The sequence below is a fragment of the Carcharhinus amblyrhynchos genome, chromosome 30 (assembly GCF_965287045.1).
Source record: "Carcharhinus amblyrhynchos chromosome 30, sCarAmb.v2.hapA, whole genome shotgun sequence".
In the NCBI taxonomy this organism is placed as follows: Eukaryota; Metazoa; Chordata; class Chondrichthyes; order Carcharhiniformes; family Carcharhinidae; genus Carcharhinus; species Carcharhinus amblyrhynchos.
Window position 1 is genome coordinate 28,643,037 of NC_137353.1, and position 23,947 is coordinate 28,666,983.

The window sequence follows — 23,947 nt, forward strand, 5'->3', positions numbered from 1 at the left end:
GTAGGTTCTTTACCCAGAGGGTGGTGAGGGATTGGAATGCCCTGCCTGCTGCAGTTGTAAATGCGCCTAGTTTGGGGGCGTTTAAGAGATCCGTGGATAGGTTTATGGACGAGAAGGGATTGGTTTAGGTTAGTGGGTCATTGTTTTGTAACTGGTCGGCGCAACATCGTGGGCCGAAGGGCCTGTTCTGCGCTGTAATGTTCTATGTTCTATGTTCTATATAAGATAATGAAGGGGATAGATAGGGTAGAGGTAGAGAGATTCTTCCCACTTAGAAAGGATAGCAGGACTAGAGGGCACAGCCTCAAAATACGGGCGGGTGCAGTTTAGATCGGAGTTGAGGAGGAACTTCTTTACTCAAAGCGTGGTGAATCTGTGGAATTCTCTGCCCGTTGAAGTGGTGGAGGCTACATCGCTGAATACATTTAAGTCACAGGTAGATAGGTTCCTGATAGACATGGGAATTAAGGCTTATGGGGAGAAAGCGGGAAAGTGGAACTGATCCACTTCAGATCAGCCTTGATCTTATTGAATGGCGGGGCAGGCTCGAAGGGTTAGATGGCCTACTCCTGCTCATATTTCTTATGTGTGAGGACAATGTGGCTTTTCCATCACAGCTGCCTCAGAACAGGGGATAGTGGCCTGGGAGAGGACACTCACATCTGGTACACAAAAATTGCAGGATTTTGACAAGGCAAATTTAGTGATACCTGCCCAGGGATTTGAAGAGTCTGCTGTACATTGCCCATGTTTCTGATGCATACAGGAGGACGGAGAATACAGCTGCTCTGTAGACCTTGAGCTCAGTGCTGCGTTTGTGGTCTCGCTTCTGCTCGCACTACTCCTATTGCCCTGATGCTGCTCCTCTCGCCCCATGTTCATGCTCGCACTATCCTATTACCCTGGTGCTGTTCATTATTATGTCAACGACATCAGTAATAGCATTCTTGTCTGTGCATTAAAGATTATGAGTTCAAGCCAGGGCTGAAGTCACAATCTTGCATTGCTAAAAAGATCAGAGCAGTTATAATTGCTCTAAAAGATTGCAGTCTCAGTTATATACAGTGGTTAGTACTGCTGCCACACAGCATCAAGGAGACAAGTTTGATGCTGGCCTTGCGTAGTTTGCATGTTCTTCCTGTGTCTGTGTGGGTTTCCTCCAGGTGCTCCTGTTTCCTCCCACAATCCGAAGGTATGGAGGTTAGATAGATTGGCTATGAGAGAGTTGTGAATGTAAACCGGCCTTTCATCTATTGACTCTGTCTATACATTGAAAACGGTCAACTCTATTCCACCCTCTTCCGTCGGATAGATGATACAAAACTTTGTAAACTCGTACCAACAAATTCAAGAACAGCTTCTTTCCCGCAATTACCAGACTTCTGAATAGATCTCTCATATATTGAACTGATCTTCTCTGCGCTTCTCTCTAGCTGTAACACTATATTGTGCATCTGTTTCACTCCCCTCGTGTGCTTTCGTATGGTATGATTTGTACTGATAGCATGCAAAGCAATAATTTTCACTATATCTCAATTCATGTGACAATAATAAATTAAACCAAATTGTCCTTTAGTATCCAAAGATGTGTAGATTAAGCGGATTAGCCATAGTCAATTCATGGGGTTACAGGGATATGGCAGAGGGGAGGGCCAGGATGTAATGCTGTTTCAGAAAGTCAGTGCAGGCAAGATGGTCCGGATGGCCTCTTTCTGCATTGTAGAGATTTTATGGTTCTACACTTCTAAATAGTTATCATGTATATGCCATTCACATTCAAACAGTTGTAAATTGTTCTGTTCATGTTCAGAAGTTCAGCATCTATCGTCTATCAATTAGTAACTTAGATAATAGGCTGCTAATTGTATTAATTGAGGTTGCATACACATAGGTGGAGGGCATTGATTGGATGGTTCCTGGAGCACATGTAAAGAGACACTTACTGACCTGAGGGTAAAGTGGAGTCAGGAAGTAGATACTTATAATTTTTCACTGTGTGAATATAAGTATTCCAAGCTCTGGTTTCTTTGACAAAGGGTCATCTAGACTCAAAACATCAGCGCTTTTCTCTCCTTATAGATGCTGTCAGATCTGCTGAGATTTTCCAGCATTTTCTCTTCTGGTTTCTTCCTTTATCAACTGACTTCCTGAAGTATAACACAGGCATGGTGCATTTCACCAGTGTTGCTTTGTTTTTTGCATTTTGTTAAATTTGAGAGTATATTGTTTGAAAGTAACTTTTGTGAATTGTTAATGTGAAGATTGTTAATGCTGGATGATTTTTTTTAATTTGATGAACAGTATCAACAACATACCCTCCTCAACCATGAATTGAAGGGTTACATTCAAAATAAAGAGCCCTCTTTATTGCTCCAATTTAATGTCTTAGTCCTCATTTCAGGGTGGCCCTACAAGTTCATCAATAAGATATTTTCATTTTCTAGAATTAGCTGCAATTCAGCTACTTCCCTATTGCTATCAGACTTTTGAATGGGCTTACATTGCATTAAGTTGATCTTTCTCTACACCCCACCTACGATTGTAACACTACATTCTGCCATCTCTTGTTTCCTTCTCTATGAACGGTATGTTTTGTCTGTATAGGGTGCAAGAAATGATACTTTTCACTGTATGTTAACACGTGGCAATAATAAATCAAATCAGAATTGTGGCCTCACAGAGCAACCTGCCAATTTAGCCCTAAACCATGATCTGTATGTTTATCCACTCCAGGAAATGCAATGTACCTGCTAAAGAAGCATTTCATGAACTGAACCTTATCCCAGCAGGGGAGGAAACCAGTCTGACTAGATTTTAATTAAGGATAGCATGTTGAGTTGGAACCCAGGTCATTCCATTTTCAGTACTGACTCATAGCTGATTTGACCTATTTAAAATTTTTAATAATAACCCTGATTTGTTTCTACCAGATCCCAGCTGTCCATGACTTTGGACTGTTCATGTCTTTGATAGTTGCTTGCTGTTGGGTGGCTGTTCTATTCATCATGCCAGCTGCTCTCTGCATTTGGAGTCAATACATTTCACCTTTAGAGTTATCCTGCTACTCCAGGTAAGGACCTTTTTTAAAAATTTTTTATGTATTTAACAAGGTGAAATATGGGCAGTGCTACAGAACATGAACATAACCTTGTGGGTGTACTTTTTTAAGTACATGTTGTAATGAAGGGGTCTTGTGGCACTGTAGGTAGCATCAACCTTGCCTCTGAGCCAGAAGCTCTGAGTTCAAACACCACTCCAGGAATTCATGGCTAAGGAAGTTCATTCATAATAATCCTTTCTCCTGCTAAGGTGCCCAAAGGTTTTACAGCGCTATTTGAAGAACAGCAAGGAATTTTCTGGTCAGAACTTCTCCTTCAAACTCCTCATGTTTAAGTCATTCCATGGCCCCACTCCTCCTACCTCCCTTCAGGGAGTGTCCACCAACATTACAAACTTGCAAGAACACCCAATTCTGGATTTGTGCATTTTTCAATCACTTTGTTCCATCATTGATGTCAGTGCCTCCAATCATGTAGGCCATAATCACTGGAAATTACTCCCTACACATTTATTTTTGTCCACCTCTCATCCTTTAAGGTGTTTATTGGTCAAGCTTTTTATTACTTGTCCTAATAGCCCCTTTGCTCAGTGTCAATTTTTTGGCTGATTGCCTTGGGGCATTGTGCAATATTAAAGATTTTAAGGAGTTATAAAAATACAAATTATTAAAATAGAAGTTAAATACAATCTTAATGATACCCAGAGGTAAGCTCTTCTGCTAAATTCTTCAAATTACGTAACAACTAACTTGAAAGACTGCAAAATGATTGAAGTGCACAGGACAAGTCAAGCAGTATGTTCATTTATAAAATATTGATTAAACCTTACACTGATATTTTCTACATAAATTATTTATCTGAATGCAAGGCCTGAGAACTGAGTATTTCAGAAACTAGAAAAGCACCTCACATTTGATAAAAATGGAAAAAAAAGAACATGATAATTAACTAATCAAGATCATAAAAAGATAGTCAGAGCTTTTCTGAGTGCATAAGAGAGGAGAGTAGCTAAAGTAAACTTTAGTTCCCTAGAGGTTGAGGCAGGAGAAGTTATCATGAGGAATTTGCAGATATTGAACAAATGTTTTGTGTATGCCTTCACAATAAGGGACACCAATTACAGATCAGAAATGGAGGGTAACCAAGGGGCTACTAAGAAAAAGGAACACAAGGTCATTCACATCATCAGGGGAAAAAGTACTGGAGGAACTTAATGCACTAAACTCTAAGAAATCCCTCAGGAACTGAATGGCCTATATCCTCAAGTTCTAAAGGAAGTAACTACAGTGGATGTGCTTCATTACAGTTTTCCAGAATTCCCTAGTTTGTAGAACAATCTCAGCAGATTGGAAGTGAGTCCACTGAGCAAAGTGTTTTTGGCTGTTGTTACAACCAGATGTGTAAGGGTTAATTGGCTCCCCTTTAATCAATCTTTTTGGTTGGTCGCAACAAAGGTTTTAAATTTATTTTCCATGAGGAAATCAGAACCTATTTATCTTTTAAGCTGTGAATAATAAGGAGCTAATCACACAAGGTTTTTTTTTGAGTCAGCGAGAGCAAATTTATTAACCCTTAAACCTAAGAAACCAGCTTAAAAATACAACATCAAGCATGCAGCCATCATATAGTTATTAGGGCTCGTACAAATCAACAAATATGATAAATAAAAGGAACTAAATTTTAAAACAAGTTTTAAAATCAGATTAGTGTCCTTGAGGCAAAGATTTAAACATTGTGGCCATTTTGGGTTAGCTGCTTTATTGGATACATTCAGCTGTTGCAATTATTATGTGATCTCTTTACGGTGTCATAATGGTTATCACTGCTGTTTCACAGCATCAAGGACCCAAGTTTGATTTCAGTCTTGGGTTACTATTTGTGTGGAGTTTGCCTGCATGAGTTTCCTCTGGGTGCTCTGATTCCTTCCACAGTCAAAGGTATGCAGGTTAGGTGGATTGACCATGCTAAATTGCCCCTTACTGTCCCAAGATGTATAGGTTATGTGGATTAGCCAGGCAAATATGCAGGGTTATGGGGATAGGATGGTGGGTGAGTCTAGGTCAGATGATCTGTCAGAGGTTCTGTGCCAATTCAGTGGGCCAAATAGCCTCCTTCTGCACTGTAGGCATTCAATGATATTGGTTTACTGGTAGTTTTCTGGCAGAAATTGCTTCTTGAACCAAGCAACATGCTTTTTTCGAGAGAAAGAGAGCAGCCTTCAGCTTGTTTCCTCTGTTAAAGAATTTCTTTACGTCGCCTGTCATTTGCCATCTCTCTCTCTCTCTCTAGTGCAGTTTGGGAACCTAGGATAGTGAGTGGGCTGCATGAGTGACCCTCATTTTTCTCAGTGGGCTGCAAGTTTGAAAATGGCAATGTGCAGTAACCAATACCCCATGGATAAGATTAAATACATTTAATACACACTGAATATTTCATAATGTCTTACAGAAAAAGCTAAATCATTCATATATAATTAATAATATATTCAAATTGGAGAAATATTTACACTCATATATATTGCAATTTACTGTGCCTCTGAAAACTGGTACCAGCTACAACTAAACATTACTGTTTGCGTTATGTATTAGCGATTTGGGTATGAATGTGGGAGACCATATTGGGAAATTTGTAGATGACACAATGATTGGCCGAGTAGAGGTTAGCTATAATCTCCACAACAATGTAGATGGGTGAGTGGAGTGGGTGGTAAAATGGCAAATGGATTTACAAAGAGAAGTGTGAAGTCACGCTTTTAGGGAGGTCAAACAGTTACAGGGAGTACACAATAGATGGGAATATGCTAAGAGGGATAGAGGAACTGAGAGATCTTGCTGTACAAGTACACAGATCCCTAAAGGCAGCAGTTCAAGTAGACAAGCTTGGAAAGATGGCATAATGAATGCCCTTCTTCAATGTCAGAGATATAGTGTATAAAAGCAAGGGTGTAACGTTGGAATTGTATGAAACACTGGTGAGGCCAGAATTGTATGCTGTTCTAGTCGTGTTTAAGTTATAAGTTTATTTTGAGGTCACAAGTAGGCTTACATGAACACTGCAATGAAGTAACTGGGAAAATTACCTAGTCACCATACTCCAGCATCTGTTCAGTACTCTGAAGGAGGATTTAGCATGGCCAATGGGCCTAACCAGGTCGTCTTTTGAACTGTGGAAGGAAACCGGGGCACCCAGACGAAACCCACACAGCCATGTGCAGACTCCACGCAGACAATGATTCAAGCTGGGAATTGAACCTGAGCCCCTGGAGCTGAGGCAGCAGTGTTAACGACTGTGCCACCATACCACCCTATAGGAAGTACATAATTGCTCTGGAGAGAGTGTAAATGAGGTGTACAAGAATATTACCAGTGTTAGAAAAGTGTAGTTACGAGGAGAGATTGGATAAGTTGAGGTTATTTTCCTTGGAACAAAGAAAGTTGAGGAATGACTTGAGGAGTACAGAATTATGAGGGGAAGAGATATTGGACAGGATAAAATTGTTTCCTTGGCAGAGAACTCTAGAAGCAGGGGATGTAGATTCAAGATAAATGGCAGAAGGTGTAGAGGGACATGAGGAAGAACCTTTTTATGTAGTGAGTGTCAGGAATTTGCTGCGTGAGTTGGTGGTGGAGGCAGAGATCTAGATTTACATCTTAAGTGCTGTAAACCGCAAGGCTATGGGCTGGGTGTAGGAATGTGGTATAAGAGGGGCACCACAGTATCTTCAGGCTGACATGGACACATTTCTGCTGTAACTTTTCTATGGTTATACATTTCTTTAATTACATAGAAATGTGCGTTAGGTATTTCTTTCATTTTATTTATTCATGTTTATTTACCTTTTATTTTATTGATAAAGTCTACTGCTCCTGCCAACCTTTGCTCCGGCTGTAATAAAACTATGAAGGAAACCTTACGGTTACTACTGAATTACAAAACAAAAATTAAAAAAAAATTTAAAGATAAATGAGGGAAACAAACAAAATACTCATCTACCTATCATTCTTTCCTGCACCCTTTTATTTCCATGCTTTGTTCTCTTTCTTGCATTATTTTGTCCTCCAGGCTCCATGCTCTCTCTCACAAACTCTGCAAACTATTAACAAAATGTCTCCTTTGTCCCAGTAAGAACCTTGATGGACCTCATACAGTCCACTGGTTGTAGATTGATGACCACTGCTCTAGTGGATGGGGTAGCCTTGCCTTGAAAAATTTTGCCCATTGTGTATTTCCAAAAGATTTTGGGTGTGTCCATCAGTGGCAGCCATTGTTTCAATATTCATACTTTGCATTTTTAATTTACTTTCCTCGTACAGTTATGAATTTTGGGTGTCTAAAGTTATCGGAAATCTCACTTCCTGTGGGTGATTTGTTTGTTTCTCACCTTCACCTTCGAATATGGCCAATTCTTTTTAAATAGTTTGCTCTAGCTCGGTTCAAATTGCAAAAGTTCCAGTCAGTTGAGTCTTGAAAAAACCTAGGGTGGGATCTTGATCCCATTCTTGCCATCCATGGGAATGATGGCGGGGCTCAAGATCCAGCGAAACTGGGAAATCACAAATCTTTTTCAGATTTTTTTCAGATTTTCACCATCCCTTGCCGGTAATCAGGTTCATGGTATTTCAATACATTTTAATATAATTGCTTCTAATTAACCTTCGCCACCGCCCCCGCCCCCCACACCTGCCATATGTTTACCTCTAACCATATTTACATGTTACATTGGCAAGATTTACAACAGATTCACCCAGACTTGAACCTATCATAGGATTCCCCCTGAGGGCATAAAGGTGATTATAGCCCCTGTGGGAGAGAGAGAGAGACACAGTAAGAAGTCTCACAGCACCAGGTTAAAGTCCAACAAGTTGATTTGATAGTAAACCCACAAGCTTTCAGGGTTTGCCCCTTTGTCAGTTTTGAGAGAGAGAGAGACATGGTCTGAAACACTGTCCCCAGGCACAGGTTAGCTCCAACCTTGCTCTGCAAACCTGCGCAGGGGGCAGTGCCTGGGGGTGGACTCGAGTGGGAGCCTCATGGGGAAGGGATTAATTTATTTGTGGTGGTATGAAAACAGACAAAGGAGCTCCGAATGGCAGTAATGGCTGTTTGAGTGGGGTATTGGCAGGAAGGGGTCAGATGCAGGGAAATGGGGAGTGCCAACATTAATTGTTCGTTTCATTTGCGGGGTGGGATGCATGGAATGCCAGCTCTGATCACAGGGCGGGGAGATGGGGGGGTAATGCTGACTCTGATCGCAGGATGGGGCAGAATGCCAAATCTGTGGGTAGCAAATATAGAGAGGTGGTCAGACTGCAGGCTCAGACACCACAAGCAGAAAAGTAATAAGTGACTACCAGGCAGAGCAAGATGACTAGATAGGCAGTGCAGGAATCCCCTGTGGCTATTTCTTGCAAAACAGATGCTGTTGTGATTCTGTTGGCAGCCTTTCAGGGGATAATAGCAGCAACCAAATTTGTAGCACCATGAATGACTCTGCTGCACAGGGGAGGTATAAAAGGTGTAGAAATGCAATAGTCATAGGGGATTCAATTTTTTGGGGGGAATATATAAAAGTTTCTTTGGCCAGAAACTCCAGGATGCTATGTTGTCTCCCTGGTGCTAGGGTTAAGGATGTCTCAGGGTGGTTGCAGGACATTCTGAAGGGAGACGGTGAATAGCCAGTTGGCGTGGTACAGATTGGTATAAACGACATAGGTTAAAAATAGGGATGAGGTCCTAAAAGCAGAATATAGAGAGCTAGGAAGCAAGTTTAAAGTAGGACCTTGAAGTAGTTATCTCAAGATTTATTACCGGTGCTATGTGTTGGTCAGATACATAGGATGAATATCTGGTTGAAAAGATGGTGTGAGGGGGAGAGTTTCTGATTTCTGGGGCTTTGGGGAGGTGGGGGCTTCCTTGCTGGAGTGGTCAGGGGTGTTTAAACTAATATGGTAGGAGATGGGAACCTATGTAAAGATTCAGAACATGGAGAATCAAAAACAAGAGAAAAAGATAGCAAGGAGAATAAGAAAAGTGATTGGCAAAGAAATAAGGTAAGGATGTACTAAAAAATAGTAGGAACAGGGCAAGAGATATTAAAAGGACTAGCCTTAAGGTTTTGTACCTGAACGCTCAGAGCATTTGAAATAAAATGGATGAGTTAGTTGGGCAGGTAGATGTAAATGGATATGACATTGTTGGAGTTACAGAAACATGGCTCCAAGGAGATGAAAGATGGGAACTAAACATTGAGGGCTATTCAGTGTTTAGGAAGGACAGACAGAATGGAAAATGTGGTAATGATTGGAATAGCATTAGATGGGAAATCAGATACATGTGATTAAGGAGCATTTGTGATTATGGTGACTTCAATCTGCGCATATATTGGGTGAGCCAAATTAGTCACGGTACAATAGAGAGGGAATTTCTGGAGTATATATAAGATGGTTTCCTAGACCAATACATTGAGGAACCAACAAGGGAACACTGGATATTGTGCAATGAGAAAAGATTAGTTGTGAGAGAACCTTTGGGAATCAGTGATCATGATATGACAGCATTCTTTATCAAGGTGGATAGTGAGGTAGTTGATTCTGTGATCAGGGTCCTGATTCTTAGTAAAGGTAACTATGATGATGTAAGGCATGTATTGGCAGTGATGGACTGGGAAACATTACGGAAAAGAAGGCCAGTGGACGGGCAACAGCTGGCATTCAAGGAATGAATAGGTGAACTCAAAGTTGTTTATTCCTATTTGGTGCAAGAGTGGAAAGGGAACTGTGAACAAACCATGGCTTACAAAGGAGATTAGAGAATTAGAGGCTGCCAGAGAGCCTTGGTATAATACTTGGAGAAGATGGGGCACCTGGAAGGACGTCAAAGCGGTCTACATTCTGATAGTCCACCAGAGTGTGACCATGAGTGCATAATTGAGTGCAAAGTTGGCAGGGCCTGCTGGACAAAGATCTCCATGGTAATTGCCAATCTTCCCATGGTGACCTCAAAGTACTCACTTGTCGGAGCCACACAATCAAACAGGACATAAAAAGATTCTTCCATTGTTCACTCTACACTGAGTGAAACTCTGCCCAGTGTACTGCTGCTTCCTATTGTATTTCCAACAGTGAGCTGACAGCTGCTTCCAGAGGCAGTTCATCTGTTTGGGACCGAGCAGGTGACTGGTCTGCAGCAGATCTCGAGTGTTAGAGACCTCAGATGTCCCTGTCTCCAACTGCTGCAGGAAGGTGTCTACGAGGTGTTCTCCAGAAAATGACACTGAGCTTAACTTTGGATTACACCCCTGCACTGATGGAGGTTTTTCCTGAGCTCCCTCATCCTCAGACTGTTTGAGGCTGAGGACTGCTTGTACATGCAAAAGGACAGTTTTAGTGGATAAGCTGAAGCAAATTCAGAATGTATTGAATTGCAGAATTGGGTGAAGTAATGGAGCTGAGATCCATGCCAGGTTTTTGTAAGAGACCAGGCTCTGTATCACCACAGGAGTGATCTAGGTATTTGCTGGCAAGCTTTGCATCAGCCTTTTCGAACTAGGTGAGGCCATTGATTGTTCCTTCTCCTTGTCTGGGCTTCCTCTCAGTTGTGCACAAGTTTGACCTGTGTAGGGGCAAAAGAAAGAGATGTGATGAGAGGGGATGGAGCAGTTGCTGGGTGAAATGCATGTCCCCTTTGTGTGATGTGCCCTACCCAGAAGGGACAGAAATTGAAATTGGAGAAAGAAGAGAGATGCAATGGTGGTGTTGTGAATGTTCTGTTCAGAGAATGAGTATTTATACCTGCAAATGGATCAAACATGTTGACCTCCTGAACAACAACCTTCTAGTCTGGAGAAATGAGGTTTTTTTTTGAGCCACTCCTTGGGTAAAACACTTGCCATTGGGTCTGCAGTCCCCAAAGAAGGACTTTAAAGACTGTGGCACTGTAAAGCAATGCTGCCACCTTTTTAAAGCTGCTAGCCTTTTGCCTTCTGGGTTCCAAACATCCTGTATGATCTGGTGAAGACATGTATTGGAGAAAGTGATATGAATATGCTAGACTGGTATTTAAATATGGCGCCAGGACCTTAGAACCCACCAGCTGAGGGTGAGCTGACAAATCAGCTACAGGCCTACCAGGAAAGTTGCCTTTGCATACCTTAATAAGGTTATAAGTGCTTCATCTGGCACAGGATCCCACTATTCTGGGTCAGTGGGGCAGTCACCACTGGAGCCACCCGCCACTGCACATAGTCTTAAATGGGAGAATCCTGTCCCTTGTTATAGAATGCTGCATTCTTGCAATCCTTGGTTGTGTGGTTGCTGTCACTACTCAGAAAGCAGTTACCTGAATATGGAATCCATTGATGATTAAATGATTGAACAGCTGAAAGAATATTATTATATTCTAATGACCCAAAATATGAGTGTAATGTTAAAAAACAGATCTGAAGGCAGGTCAGTGTAAAATAATTATACTCTACAACTCAAGAAGGAGGAATAATGCTTTCAAGAAAAGATTACATATACATTTCAGACTGTGTCTCCGGATGGCTGTTGCCTCCTTTGAGTGTTACTCATTTCGATATGGGTGCTTTAATAATTTTCTTCACAATATTCCTGAAAACAAAGTGGCTTTGTTGAATGCTCATTGCCAACTCTGTAGAACTGGAAAGGACCAAAACATTTTTTGAACTTTTTTTTGCAAATCACTTTGAAATGGATTCTTGCATTATTCACAGATGGCATCATCACGAATCACAGGATGTTTCCTTCCCTTGAAACTAAAAAAAATGTTTGTCATACACTTGTGCATATAAAACCCGTGTCATTGTATTTGATGCACTACTAATCGGAATCTTGTTTTCTGAACCAACAATGTTTCTTCTTAAACATAGGGCTCCTCTATTGATACAAAAACTTTATTTTTTGAATTGTAGAAAGTTTTTCAGTAACATCTTTTGCCCAATATCTTGAACATAGTTACAACTTCAAAAAGGGGTATAAATGATTTGGTTAAAATAACAGTATTTGCAGTATAAGAGTGTTATAATAGCAGTAAATCTAGCTGTGATTAGTTTTATCATTGTAAAGAAAGAAATGTTTGTGCACCTTGCCAGCAGTCTGCGGGTTAATACAAACTCCACTTCCATTCGTGCTTTTTTAAATGTCCTGAATTTTCCTATTTACTTAAAATGTGTTAACAATGCCCACTGCGAAATGAATACTGCAGATTGTTAACTTATAGGGCCAGATTTTACCAATCGGACGCTAAGGGCCAGATCCAGACATAAAATGGATCCGAGCCCGGAAACCTCGTTCCAGCATGCGCATATGCTATTGCCGGCTCCGGTCCGGTCCGCACTGTGGGCGGGGCTTAGTGCTGGTGGAATGATCGGAGCTCTGAACTGCGCTTGCGCGGTTCGAAAAAAAACCTGAAACGGAGCACCCAGGCACGAAAGACAAGAACAGAGAGAGCTGGGGTGCGGGGCGGGGTGAGGGGGGGGGGGGTGCGGTGCATGGATGAGCCGCAATCGGACCGCCCCTGGAAGGCAACCCACCCACCCGCGATCAGAGCCCCCCCTGGGAGCCAGGCTCCTCCAGCAGACACCCTGCCGGAGAGGCAGGCCCACCCCTCAGCAGAGCACACCCCCAACCTACCTGGATTGCTGCTGTCCCTCCACCATCCTTCTGACCCGCACTCGTTGATGTGGAGATGCCAGCGTTGGACTAAGGTGAACGTGTAAGAAGTCTCACGACACCAGGTTAAAGTCCTGTTGGAGTGGTGTTGTGAGACTTCTTACTGCACTCATTGGAGAGCCTGCAGCACCTTCCTGCCCTTCCGCTGGCGTCTGCTGGAGGAGGGGGGCGGGCTCAGATGGATCTCTGGTTGGGGGTGGTGGTGGAGGATGGGGGGAGGACGGACTTGGGAGAAGGTCAGAAGGATGGTGGAGGGAGAGCAGCAATCTAGGTAGGTTGGGGGTGTGCTCTGCCGAGGGGGGACCTGCCTTCCGGGGGGGTCCGATGGCAAGTTGGGGGGGGGGGGTCCTGCCTCCCAGGGAGGGTGGATCGTGGTGGGGGTCGATTCTGCCAGGGTGGTTAGCGGGAAGTCTGCGAAGGGTGTTCAAGGAGGATGGGCTTCGGAGGTTCCCCTGCAGAACAAGAATCCGCTTCAGATTTTTATTCTGCAGGTGGATAGCAGCGCGGATCTGACGATGGTAAAATGGGATTTGGCTGTAGAGTTGGGCGCGTGGATCATTAAATCAATTAAAATGCATGTTAATCCGCACCCAAATCGGGTGTCGGTAAAAGTGCGATCTGCTTGGTTTCGGGTGCAGATTGCATTACAGGCCCGACACCCGAATTTACTGCGATTTCATCAGGCGCGAATTTTTGGTAAAATCAGGCCCGTAGTCATATATAATCTCAGTATAATTACGGACAGTAGAAACTGTTTATGAAAACAAAAACAGAAATTGCTTATTACTCAATTATTCACAAATAACTGCATTTGTCATCAGTTTGGAAAGCAATGGGCTTGACCTTCCTCAGAGTTGCAATCAAATTCTGAATGCCAGTTTTATATCTCAACATTTTTTTGGATCCTGTCTCTTGTAACCTTCCGACTCAGGCACAGGGTGGGTGGCAATGTTTTAGCACTGCTGGCTCACAGCACTGGATGCGATTCCAGCCTTGGGTGATTGTCTGTGGAGTTTGCACGTTCTCCCTACGTCTGCGTGGGTATCCTCCAGGTGCTCTGGTTTCCTCCCACAATTCAAAGATGTGCAGATGAGGTGGATTGACCATGCTGAATTGCACCTTTGTATTCCAAGATGTGTAGGTAGATGGATTAGCCATGGGAAATGTGTGGGTAGCAGGGATAGGGGAGGGGAGAGAGTCTGGGTAAGATACTCTGTCAGAGAGATCTGATGCATCGAATGGCCTCTTAAGCACTGTAGGGATTTTGTGATTCTTAGATGAGAGGGTGGCTGTGAGAATCTGACCTGGTGAGGGGAGTGGGAGAATCTTGAGAGTTGGTGCATTCACGTCAGGGAATGTGGTTCCTTGGGTGTGAGGAGAGTCCTCTGGCAGAGACAGTAGTTGGGAAACCCTGGGGGTGCAGGGGAGGGAACTAAAGAAGTGTTTGGGGGAGGGGGGGCTCTGTGCAGGCTGGGCAGGGTGGGAGAGTAATTTGAGGCCTGTGGGAGACCTCTGTGGGTTTGGGGGTGTAATGGGAGTTCCATTTCTGGGTAACTATTGTTGTAAACCAGCTGGACGCATTCAAAGGTTGTAATTTAAATTGCATTTCTGGATGGTCCTGTTTCTTTTCCCCCCCTTCTCCCCCACCCCCAACACACAGACACACACACACAGACACACACACACAGACACACACACACACACACTCTCTCTCTCTCTCTCTCTCTCTCTCTCTCTCTCTCTCTCTCTCTCTCTCCTTGGCTTTCATTAGCAAACATCTCTTTCATTGCACTGCCTTTTAGTTCTTGAGCTTATTTGTTACTGAATTCAAATTTCAAAGCTATACGGTTTGTTGAAAACATCTCGACTCCCAACAGCTCTATATCAATTGGGTCTTTCCTGCTAAAGAGCTGTAGTTTAAGCCTGCCAAAGGCAAGAACCTATCAATCCCAAATGCATGTTTTTCACTTGCATATATACTGATAAATGGGGATGCCAACATCTGTCTGCACTATGTTCTTAGTATTCTTGTACAGTAATCTACAATTTCACAATCATAATGAACCCCTGTCTACTTTCAGGTGGGTGCTTCTGTTATTTTTCTCACAGTTGGGGGACAGGAGGGAAGTGCAATTACTCAATTCTTTGACATTTTAATACTAAATTGAACTTTCTATTTTCTGAAATGAGAAAAGATCATTAGATCCAATTAAGGTTTCATAGATTAGATCAGAGTAAATCCCTTTACAAATGTTTGTATATTCAGTTCCTTCAGTTTACAGCAACCCATCAACTTGTCTCCCTGAATGTGCGTGAGATTTGGCCCCTTGCACAAAGAGATTAGAAGTTGTTTATTTTCAAAACATAGAAGTTTTATTAACAACCAACAATGCAAGAGTATAATAGCATACTAAATGATCTAGCTCTGTCATTATTCAACCCACTCTGCTGGTAGCAACAAGGTTTAATCTCCCTTCCCTGAGAGGACCTCTTCCAGATCCTATTGTTGTTATTTAAAAATTAGCCACTTTAACCAGGCTTTCTGGAGTTAAGATAGGTAAATTTATAAACAACTAAAAAAGTAAGGTGAAAAATGGTAAAATACATATGTATATGCATTCATTCAGAATAGAAGTGGGAATTGACTCCAATAGTAAGTAAATGTAAATTTGAGTATTGCCCTGCAACTATCCAAAAAGAGGTGCACACGAGAAACCAAGTTGCTATTTATTGTTCTTCTCATAACACAATGTTGGTCACTCCTACAAATTGTCTGATTTGTCTGATACCAAGTAAATGTTTGGAAAATGCATAACAATGGGTAGTCAAATCTTCCCTTCACAATGCTGTCATGACTCACCTTAATGAACTCATATAAATCACACTACAGAACTCATAATTTTCTAATGAAGTGTATAGCAGAGCAAATTATTTCACTTAACTTTTGAAACTCTTCCTACCTCGATCTCCTATTTTGTATGTATATTTCTGTATGTTCGTGATTCTGGAAAGGGAGAGCTTGCATAATGGCACGAAGAGGACGTTTTGAAATTGTACTTTAAACGGTTCCCTCATGCAGACTAGAATTCGTGTCTCCGTGGAGGAGCTGTGTACCACGAGTCTTTAAAAACTTTGTCCGACTCCATTAAAATTGCAGAGAAATAAGGGATTCCTTTCTCTGCAATGGAGTGGACTAGAGTGGAAGTGCCAGTTGTGCACATCTGACAGAAACCAAACAGCAACCCTTAAAGGCACTGCTGAAAAATAGCCCAGGAATGCGGTTGGGAGTCCCAGAATCGGGACCTGCCAAGTCATCCTCTCTTGGTGAAAAGTCTGGTCAGACTATTTAAAAAAAGATGCAATCAATCAACAGCTGAAGGTCTCTAACTCGACCTGCCAAGATTAACACTATTCAGCAGAAAGCTCGTAAAATTCTTTCTTGCAAAATCTAATTGTTCAGCGGCATTCTCTCTTCAATATATTTGAAAGAAATTCCACCTGATTTCCTTTTTCATTTTAATTTGTGTCCTTTGGTTTTTGAGAGCTATTGTGCCATAGTAAATTTGATTGAGGTGGGAGCTTGGCTTTTTAATTAAATATTGATGCTAATTATGATGTCGCATTGATATTAAGGGTTTTATTAGAAGTAATGAAGATGAACTCTCAAGGCAACTGGCAAATCTCAGTTCAACTTTCAGGAAGTAAAACTTGGAAGAAAAATTTTGCTTTATATTGTATTTCATTCTGAAGGGTACAGTTAAGCTTCTGAGGTGAGTTGAGAGGGACCTTGACACCAGGACAGTATTCAAATGAGTGTGGCATCAAGGAGCCCTAGCAAAACGGAAGTCAGTAGGAATCAGGGGCAATAATTCTCTACTGATTGATTGTGAGTGTTGGATATTAATTCCAGGACATGGCTGCAGAAGTTCTTCAGGGCACGATCATCTTCAGCTGCTTCATCAATGATATTCCTTCCATCATAATATAAGTAATGGGATGATTCCTCAATGTTCAACACCTTTTTGCAACTCCTCAGACACTGAAGTGGTTGATGTCCAAATGCAGCAAGACCTAAGCAATATCCAGGCTTTAGCCAACAGGTAGCATGCAACCTTTGCACCACACAGTACTAGGCAATGACAAGTTAGAGAATCTAATTATCGCCTCTTGACATTCAATGGCATTACCATTCCCAAATCGCCCCACTATCAACATCCTGGGGATTACCATTGACCAGAAACTGAACTGGACTAACCATTTAAAAACCATGGCTATAAGAGCAGGTCAGCAGCTCAGAATCCTGTGGCAAGTAACTCATCTCCTGACTGCCCAAAGCTTGTCCACTATTTACAAGACACAAGTCAGGAATGTGAAGGGGTCCTGCACTTGCCTGGATTAGTACATCTCCTGCAACATCCAGGAAACTTGGCACCATCAAGATCAAAACTGACCGCTTGATGTCACTCCCATTCACAAACATTCGCTCCCTCCACCACCGACACACAGTTGGCTGCAGTATATACCATCTACAAGATGTACTGCAGGAACTTTACAAGACTCCTTAGACAGCACTTTCCAAATAAACGACCACTGACATCTAGTAGGACAAGGGCAATGTACACATGGGAACACCACCGATCACAAGTTTCCCTGCCATTCACATGCCATCCTGACTTGTAAATATATCACCGTTCCTTCACTATTGCTGCGTCAAAGCTCTGGAACACCCCTCTAGCAGTACTGTGGGTGTACCTGTGCCACATGGACAGCACCGGTTCAAGATGGCAGTTCACCACCATCTTCTCAAGAATAGCTAGGGATGAGCAATAAATACTTGTCTAGCCAGTGACACACACATCCCATGTATGATTTTTATTTTAAGTCCAGTCCTGCCTATTCTTATGCTCTGCTGGCCAGGCTGCCACCATGAACTCTTTGTAAACTTGAGTTCATCCAAGCTCTGGTTGCAAATATATTGAACCAGGATATATTCACTCATGAGCCCTGTGCTCACAAACCAAAATCAACTCCTCTTTCCAGCAACACCTTGATTTTAAAGTTTTCATTCTTGTTTTCAAATGCCTACATTGTTGCCCATGTTTCTCTCCACTCAATCTTGGTAACCTCCACAAGCTCCCGATCTGGAACTAGATCTGTCCAAGATTTTGGTGCTCCTCCAATCCATGCTTATTTTCTTTGTTACAGCATTGGTGGACATGTCATCAGCTGTCAAATTGATGTCTCTTGAAAAGTTGTCAAAAAAACCATCATACTTTCTAACCATTGGCCTAGCAGGGCTCAAATTTGCATTCTAGGATAGCAACTCTGAGATGTGGCATAGTGTAAAATCTGAAAGCATTTCTATCAAATGCTTCACATGCTAACACGGGCTTTAACTTGGACATGAATTAACATCTTTCTGCATTAGAGCCAAGAGGAATTTGGTCAAGTACATGAGGTATGCAGACAAGGTCACATTGACCATAATTTTTGTTGACTTTAATTGTTCCTCCAATTTCCCTGGGAACATCAGAAATGCAATATATTTTTAAATCCCTAATTAACATGCTGTTCAATGTTTAGATATGCAGATTTATGTTTCAATTTTTCTTTGAAAAACTGGAATATAAATTAAGTAATTTAGTTGCAAAAAACCACCTAGTAACAGGTGGAACCATTGACCAGGTTTTGTATGTGGGATCAGGAATCTGACATCTGAATGAATTCCAGACCCTGACCCTGCATCTCAGCTTATTGCAACGTTACCTTTAAATTCAAGTGGCCTAGAAGCAAGCTCAGTGCCCAAATAATGCTACCTTGAGCCTTCAGGAAGTGGAACTGTACAAGCAGCAGAGGCAGGGAACAGCCAAGTTGGTGCTGCTATCACCTTTTCAAAGAGAGCGGCCAACCCCTAGGCCATATTGGTACACATAGTGATAAAAGGAGCCAAGCAAGTTAGATTACTCGGAGATCCATGAAAGTTCAGTTTTAAATAAGCAGAGTTCCTTTTGGCTATGCAGCAAATCTGACAACTGTGCATCAACATGCCTGAGACTGTTGAGATTCAAAATTGCAAATGCACAGGCACCTTGGCAAGCCCATTGAGGAGCTTAGAGGGCCATCAATTGGAAAACAAGTGTGTTTCCCATTTCTCCCCACCCACGGCCCTTTGAACATTCAAATTTTTGTGGAGATGTTAGAATCCAGAGGCAATCTTCTGGACTGCAATTCTTAAGTGTCTTCCATATCGAGTCCTAACTCGGCAAACCTTTTTAGAACCTGACTCTTCTGAGCTTTGAAACATCTTAGAAAGTCTGACTACGTAAATAAATGCATGTTTACGCCAGCTGCCAGTCCGTTACCTACAATAGAGTGCATTATTTTCAAGACAGCATTGGTAAGAATGACCATCTCTTAACTGTTGGGAGTTGAAGTCCTGTTTTCACATTAAGGATGCCTTCCACTGTGTAATGGAGCTCCACCATTGTGTAGACATTAGATAAATTCAGAACAGATCTAACAGTTCAAACTGGGCATCCCTCAAGAGCTGTGGGTGTCAGCAGTAGAATTATAATCTGCGGAAATCTGTCATTTTATGGCCAGGCATATCCCTCACTCTCCCATTACTAATAATCCAGCAGATTGACCCTGGTTCAATGAAGAATATAGGAAATCATGCCAGTAGTAGACGAGCTGCCAATCATTTGAAGCTACAACACAGGATGATGTGCATGCTGAACAGCAGAAGTAGTATGCTGTAGTTAGAGAAACAATCCTACAATCAAACAATCATACATAAGCTGTGCAGTCACGGATGGTAATGGATAAGTAATTAACAGGAGATACAGGGTCCATGCAAATTTCCATCCTCAGTGATGGCGGGGCTCAGCACCTGGGTGAGAAAGAAAGGCTGAAATGTTTGCATCCACCTTCATCTGGAAGTGCAGAGAGACAGTCCATTCCAGAGTCCTCCTCAAGCCCTCCTATCACAGATTTCCATCTTCAGTCCTTTCAATTCACTCCAGATAATATTATGAAATGGCTGAAAGAACTGGATACTGTAATATCTGCAGTATATCTGCAACACTGCAAATGTGAGGTTATTCACTTTGGTAGCAAAAATAAAAAGGTAGATTATTATTTAAATGTGTGTAAATTGAGAGAGGTGGATACTCAGCATTGCCAAAAAGAAGTGATAACTTGAGACCAATAAAAGTAGTTAAATATAGTGTTTAAAATAATGAGATTCTTTATGTAAATAAATAATGTGTAACAGTATTGGTAATTCAGCAGAACTGTTGAAAACAGAAGCAAAGTAAAATAGGTGTGGCTTACAAAAAGCTCTCTTGCAGACTTAAAAGCACTCCAAAATCTGCATATGCTCATAACCCTCTACCGATGATAGTAAAACAATTACTTAATGCTGATAAGAACACTCTACTCAAAATTACACCCTGTAACAACCTGCAATCCAAATAAAGTGAAAGATTGTTTCCATTCTGTAGAAATATTAGAAGACCTCCTCCTGCTTGGGTGCATGACATTATTCAATTGCACAGGGTATAAAGATCAAATTACTCCCGAGCAACAAAGTAGAATGATTAAACAACATTGGCCTTCACTGTCAGTGAGAAGCATTGGAATCATCCAGTATCTCAGTTGAGGTAGAAATTTTCCTGCTTCTTGACTGTGTTAGTAAGACTCAACAAAAGTAATTCCGACAAAATAACTCATCTTTATTTACAAAACACTGCATGCAGCATTGGCAGTAACTTGAGTTCGGAGAGCCGTCATTACAACTTGCTAATTCCTCCAGGTCCACGCTTACATAAAGAATCAGTTCAGTATTTATACATAATCATTATCAGTTTGCGTGACCACAGCTTTTTCAGAATTCGATCAGTAGTAACATCATAAACAATGTCATAAATTATGGTACAACCTGCTGATCTCCTAGAACTCTTTGTCTCATCAGTCGTACCTTTATCTTGTCCTTTGATAGAACAGAAGACAGTCAGTGACTCCTTCATCCCTGGCCTTATCTTGTCTTACTCATACAGCCCTAGGTTATGCGGAGTCAGCTTTCCTTATTTTGTACCAAATACTTGACAAATTTTCCCATCATGCCACTACTTCATTCGTACAACTTCACATTCCCTCCTTTTGTCATATCATGACAACTAGTTAAACAGGTATATTCATGACCCAATTAAAAATACATTTACACAAGCAACCAAGCAATCCTATCTGCAGTAGCATACAACTTCACATCTCTGTCCAACATAATTAAGAGGCCAGAAGAGAAAGCTGAATGTTCACAATTGTATCTGTGTTTACTCATTCAGCAAATCTGAAAATTCTGCTGCTTCTCTTAAAATATGTTTTCAATACCTACTATACAATACAACCTTATCACGATATTTCATTTCTCAAAAATCTCATATGTGCACCAAAACAGTGCGGTAATAGGTAAGTAGACAAAAAGGCAAGATTGAAGTAAATTGAAAAGGCTCTTAAAAATCATGTGCAGGATAAAAGTGTTTATTGATTCATTATGAACAAATTATACACAACTGTCTGGCAATTTCATAAGAACATAAGAAATAGGAGCAGGAGTAGGCCATCTAGCCCTTCGAGCCTGCCCCGTCATTCAATAAGATCATGGCTGATCTGTCGTGGCTCAGTTCCACATTCCCGCCCTCTCCCCATAACCCTTAATCCCCTCTCTTATCAAAAACTCATCAACCCGCGTCTTAAAAATATTTATCGATGTAGCCTCCACCACTTCAACGGGCAGAGAATTCCAGAGATTCACCACCCTTTGAGTGAAGAAGTTCTTCCTCAACTCCGTTCTGAACCGCCCCCCCCTTTATCTTGAGGCTGTGCCCCCTAGTCCTACTGTCCTTTCTGAGCGGGAAGAGTCTCTCCACCTCTATCCTATCCATCCCATTCATCATCTTATATGTCTCAATGAGGTCTCCCCTCAGAGTTTAGAAGAACGAGTACAAGCCTAGTTTATTCAGCCTCTCCTCATAGCTCAACCCCATTTCACCCCAGAAAGCTTGCTGGTAGCAAACTTCCAATAACTACAAGATAAACAGAGGTCCAACCATGATTCCATTGTCTTGTCACAAGATAATCATGAATGCCAAAGGCCATCCAGCACAGCTCATCTCATTCGTCCGGGATGATGAATAAGCATACGTATTGTGAATATGAGTAAGCCATTCAGCCCCTCAAGTCTGCTTCATCATTTGATGATGTGGAGATGCTGGCATTGGACTAGGGTAAACACAGTAAGAAGTCTCACAACTCCAGGTTAAAGTCCAACAGGTTTATTTGGTAGCAAACTAAACCTGTTGGATTTTAATGTGGTGTTGTGAGACTTCTTACTATCATCATTTGATAACATGGTCTATGTTGGGGGAAGGCAGTGATATAGTGGTATTATCGCTGGACTAGCAATACAGAGGCACAGGAACCTGGGTTCGAATCCCACCATAGCAGATAGTGAAATTAGAATTCAATAAAGATCTGGAATTAAAAGTCAAATGATGACCACAAAACCACTGTTGATTGTTGTAAAAATCCATTTGGTTCACAAATGTCCTTTAGGAAAGGAAATCTGCCATCCTCACCTGGTCTACCCTACATGTGACTCCAGACCCACAGTAATGTGATTTATTTACTTTTAACTGTCCTCGAGTGGGCAATAAATGCTGGCCCAGCCAATGATGCCCAAATCCCATGAGTGAATAATAAAAATAAATTGTACTTGTGACTACAACTCAAAAGTGTTTAGTTGGTCATAAAGGAATTTGAAATATTGTGAAAGGTGCTGTATAAATATAGGTGTTGTCTTTATTTCATTACATCTGCATGCGGGAAGAAGAGTGACTTGGGGACAACAAGAAACTCCATTTACAGCAATGAATCTAAGCTCACTATCCCCAGGGTCACAATGTTTGACACTGAGTATACTCACCTTCAATGGCTTCTACCCTTCCTGTCCGAAATCTCCTCCATCTCACCATATCTAAACTCCCATCTAAAACCTTTAACCTCAAGCTCTACATGATTGTGCATACCCCATTTCCTCCCCTAGAGATGTAAGTTCCTAGTTGATTCTTGTGGTAGCACTTCCCTGGTAGCACTGCTCAATTAGATGAGGCCATTTTATATTAATGACAATTAGGGACTGCTACCAGTCCCTAACGCACAGGCCTTGTATTGTCAATGGCAAGTTTATTGTAAATGTAGAGTGAAGAAAATACAATTTTTTGCAGAAAATTACTGTGAGATACAGTGGATCAGGCTTGTGGTGGAATTGTTTGTATGTTTGTGTATGTGGCCCATTCAACTACACCGCAAGGTTTAAAAAATCAAAAGGATTAGTGATAAAGCAGCTATTTGAAGTAGAAATGAGCAAAGCTAAGATAGGATACAAGTAAACAACATGGGTAGAAATTTGTATGGGGAGATAAATGATGTTTTGTTTGTGTTTACTTGTTAAATTTTAAAGAGAAATAAAAAGAGGTCTATAACTGGCAATGATCATAAATGAATAAAGCAAAGTTATTTTTTCCCAAAAGTAGTGACCATAAAGAAAACAAGACAGAGTTTTATAACCTGGGAAAGGTAACTTTCAAAGAAATTTGAGAACAATGGATGTAGAGATCAAAGCAAAAAACATAGTTAAGGAAAGATTGAAAACTGTACGAGAAGAGAGGCCATGTGATATTCTGAAGAGTATGCTGAAGTGAGCAGCCTGCCACCCCAGAGGACTATTTGTTTCTTCCAGAGAGCAAGGATTTGTTGCAAGCCTTGGATTTCTTTTGTCAAGTGAGAGAGAGAGAAGTCCTGTGGAATACCTCCTCTGTGATAACAGTGAGTATTTTGCAGCAATATTACTAGAATCCTTATAGACTAAGAATCTAAAGGGACTATTGCCTGGAAAAGGGGCTGAGAGTAGCTAAGATCTTTTAATTAAGATATTACATTAAAATAAATTAAGATCTTTTGGGATTTGTTGTCAAACTAAATTTAATTTTGTAGCTGTAATCCTGGTTGTTTAAGTATTCTTTTATATTGTTAATAGTTTATTTGATATTTAAAATTTCCAAAAGTGGCACTGCAATCTTTACATTTGACTTCAATATACACACTTATCATAAAAATACAAATTGCAATTGTTGTGAT

General features: G+C 41.4%; 1 protein-coding gene across 4 annotated transcripts in view; it reads left to right on the forward strand.

The window, feature by feature from the left end:
* Positions 1–23,947, forward strand: part of disp3 (dispatched RND transporter family member 3) — a 501,267-nt gene that overhangs the window by 334,833 nt on the left and 142,487 nt on the right. For all 4 annotated transcript variants that reach the window (XM_080214968.1, XM_080214970.1, XM_080214971.1 and 1 more), the window contains one exon: positions 2,931–3,070. In XM_080214968.1, coding sequence (XP_080071094.1) covers positions 2,931–3,070 — 140 coding nt within the window. The remainder of the gene's footprint in view (positions 1–2,930; positions 3,071–23,947) is intronic.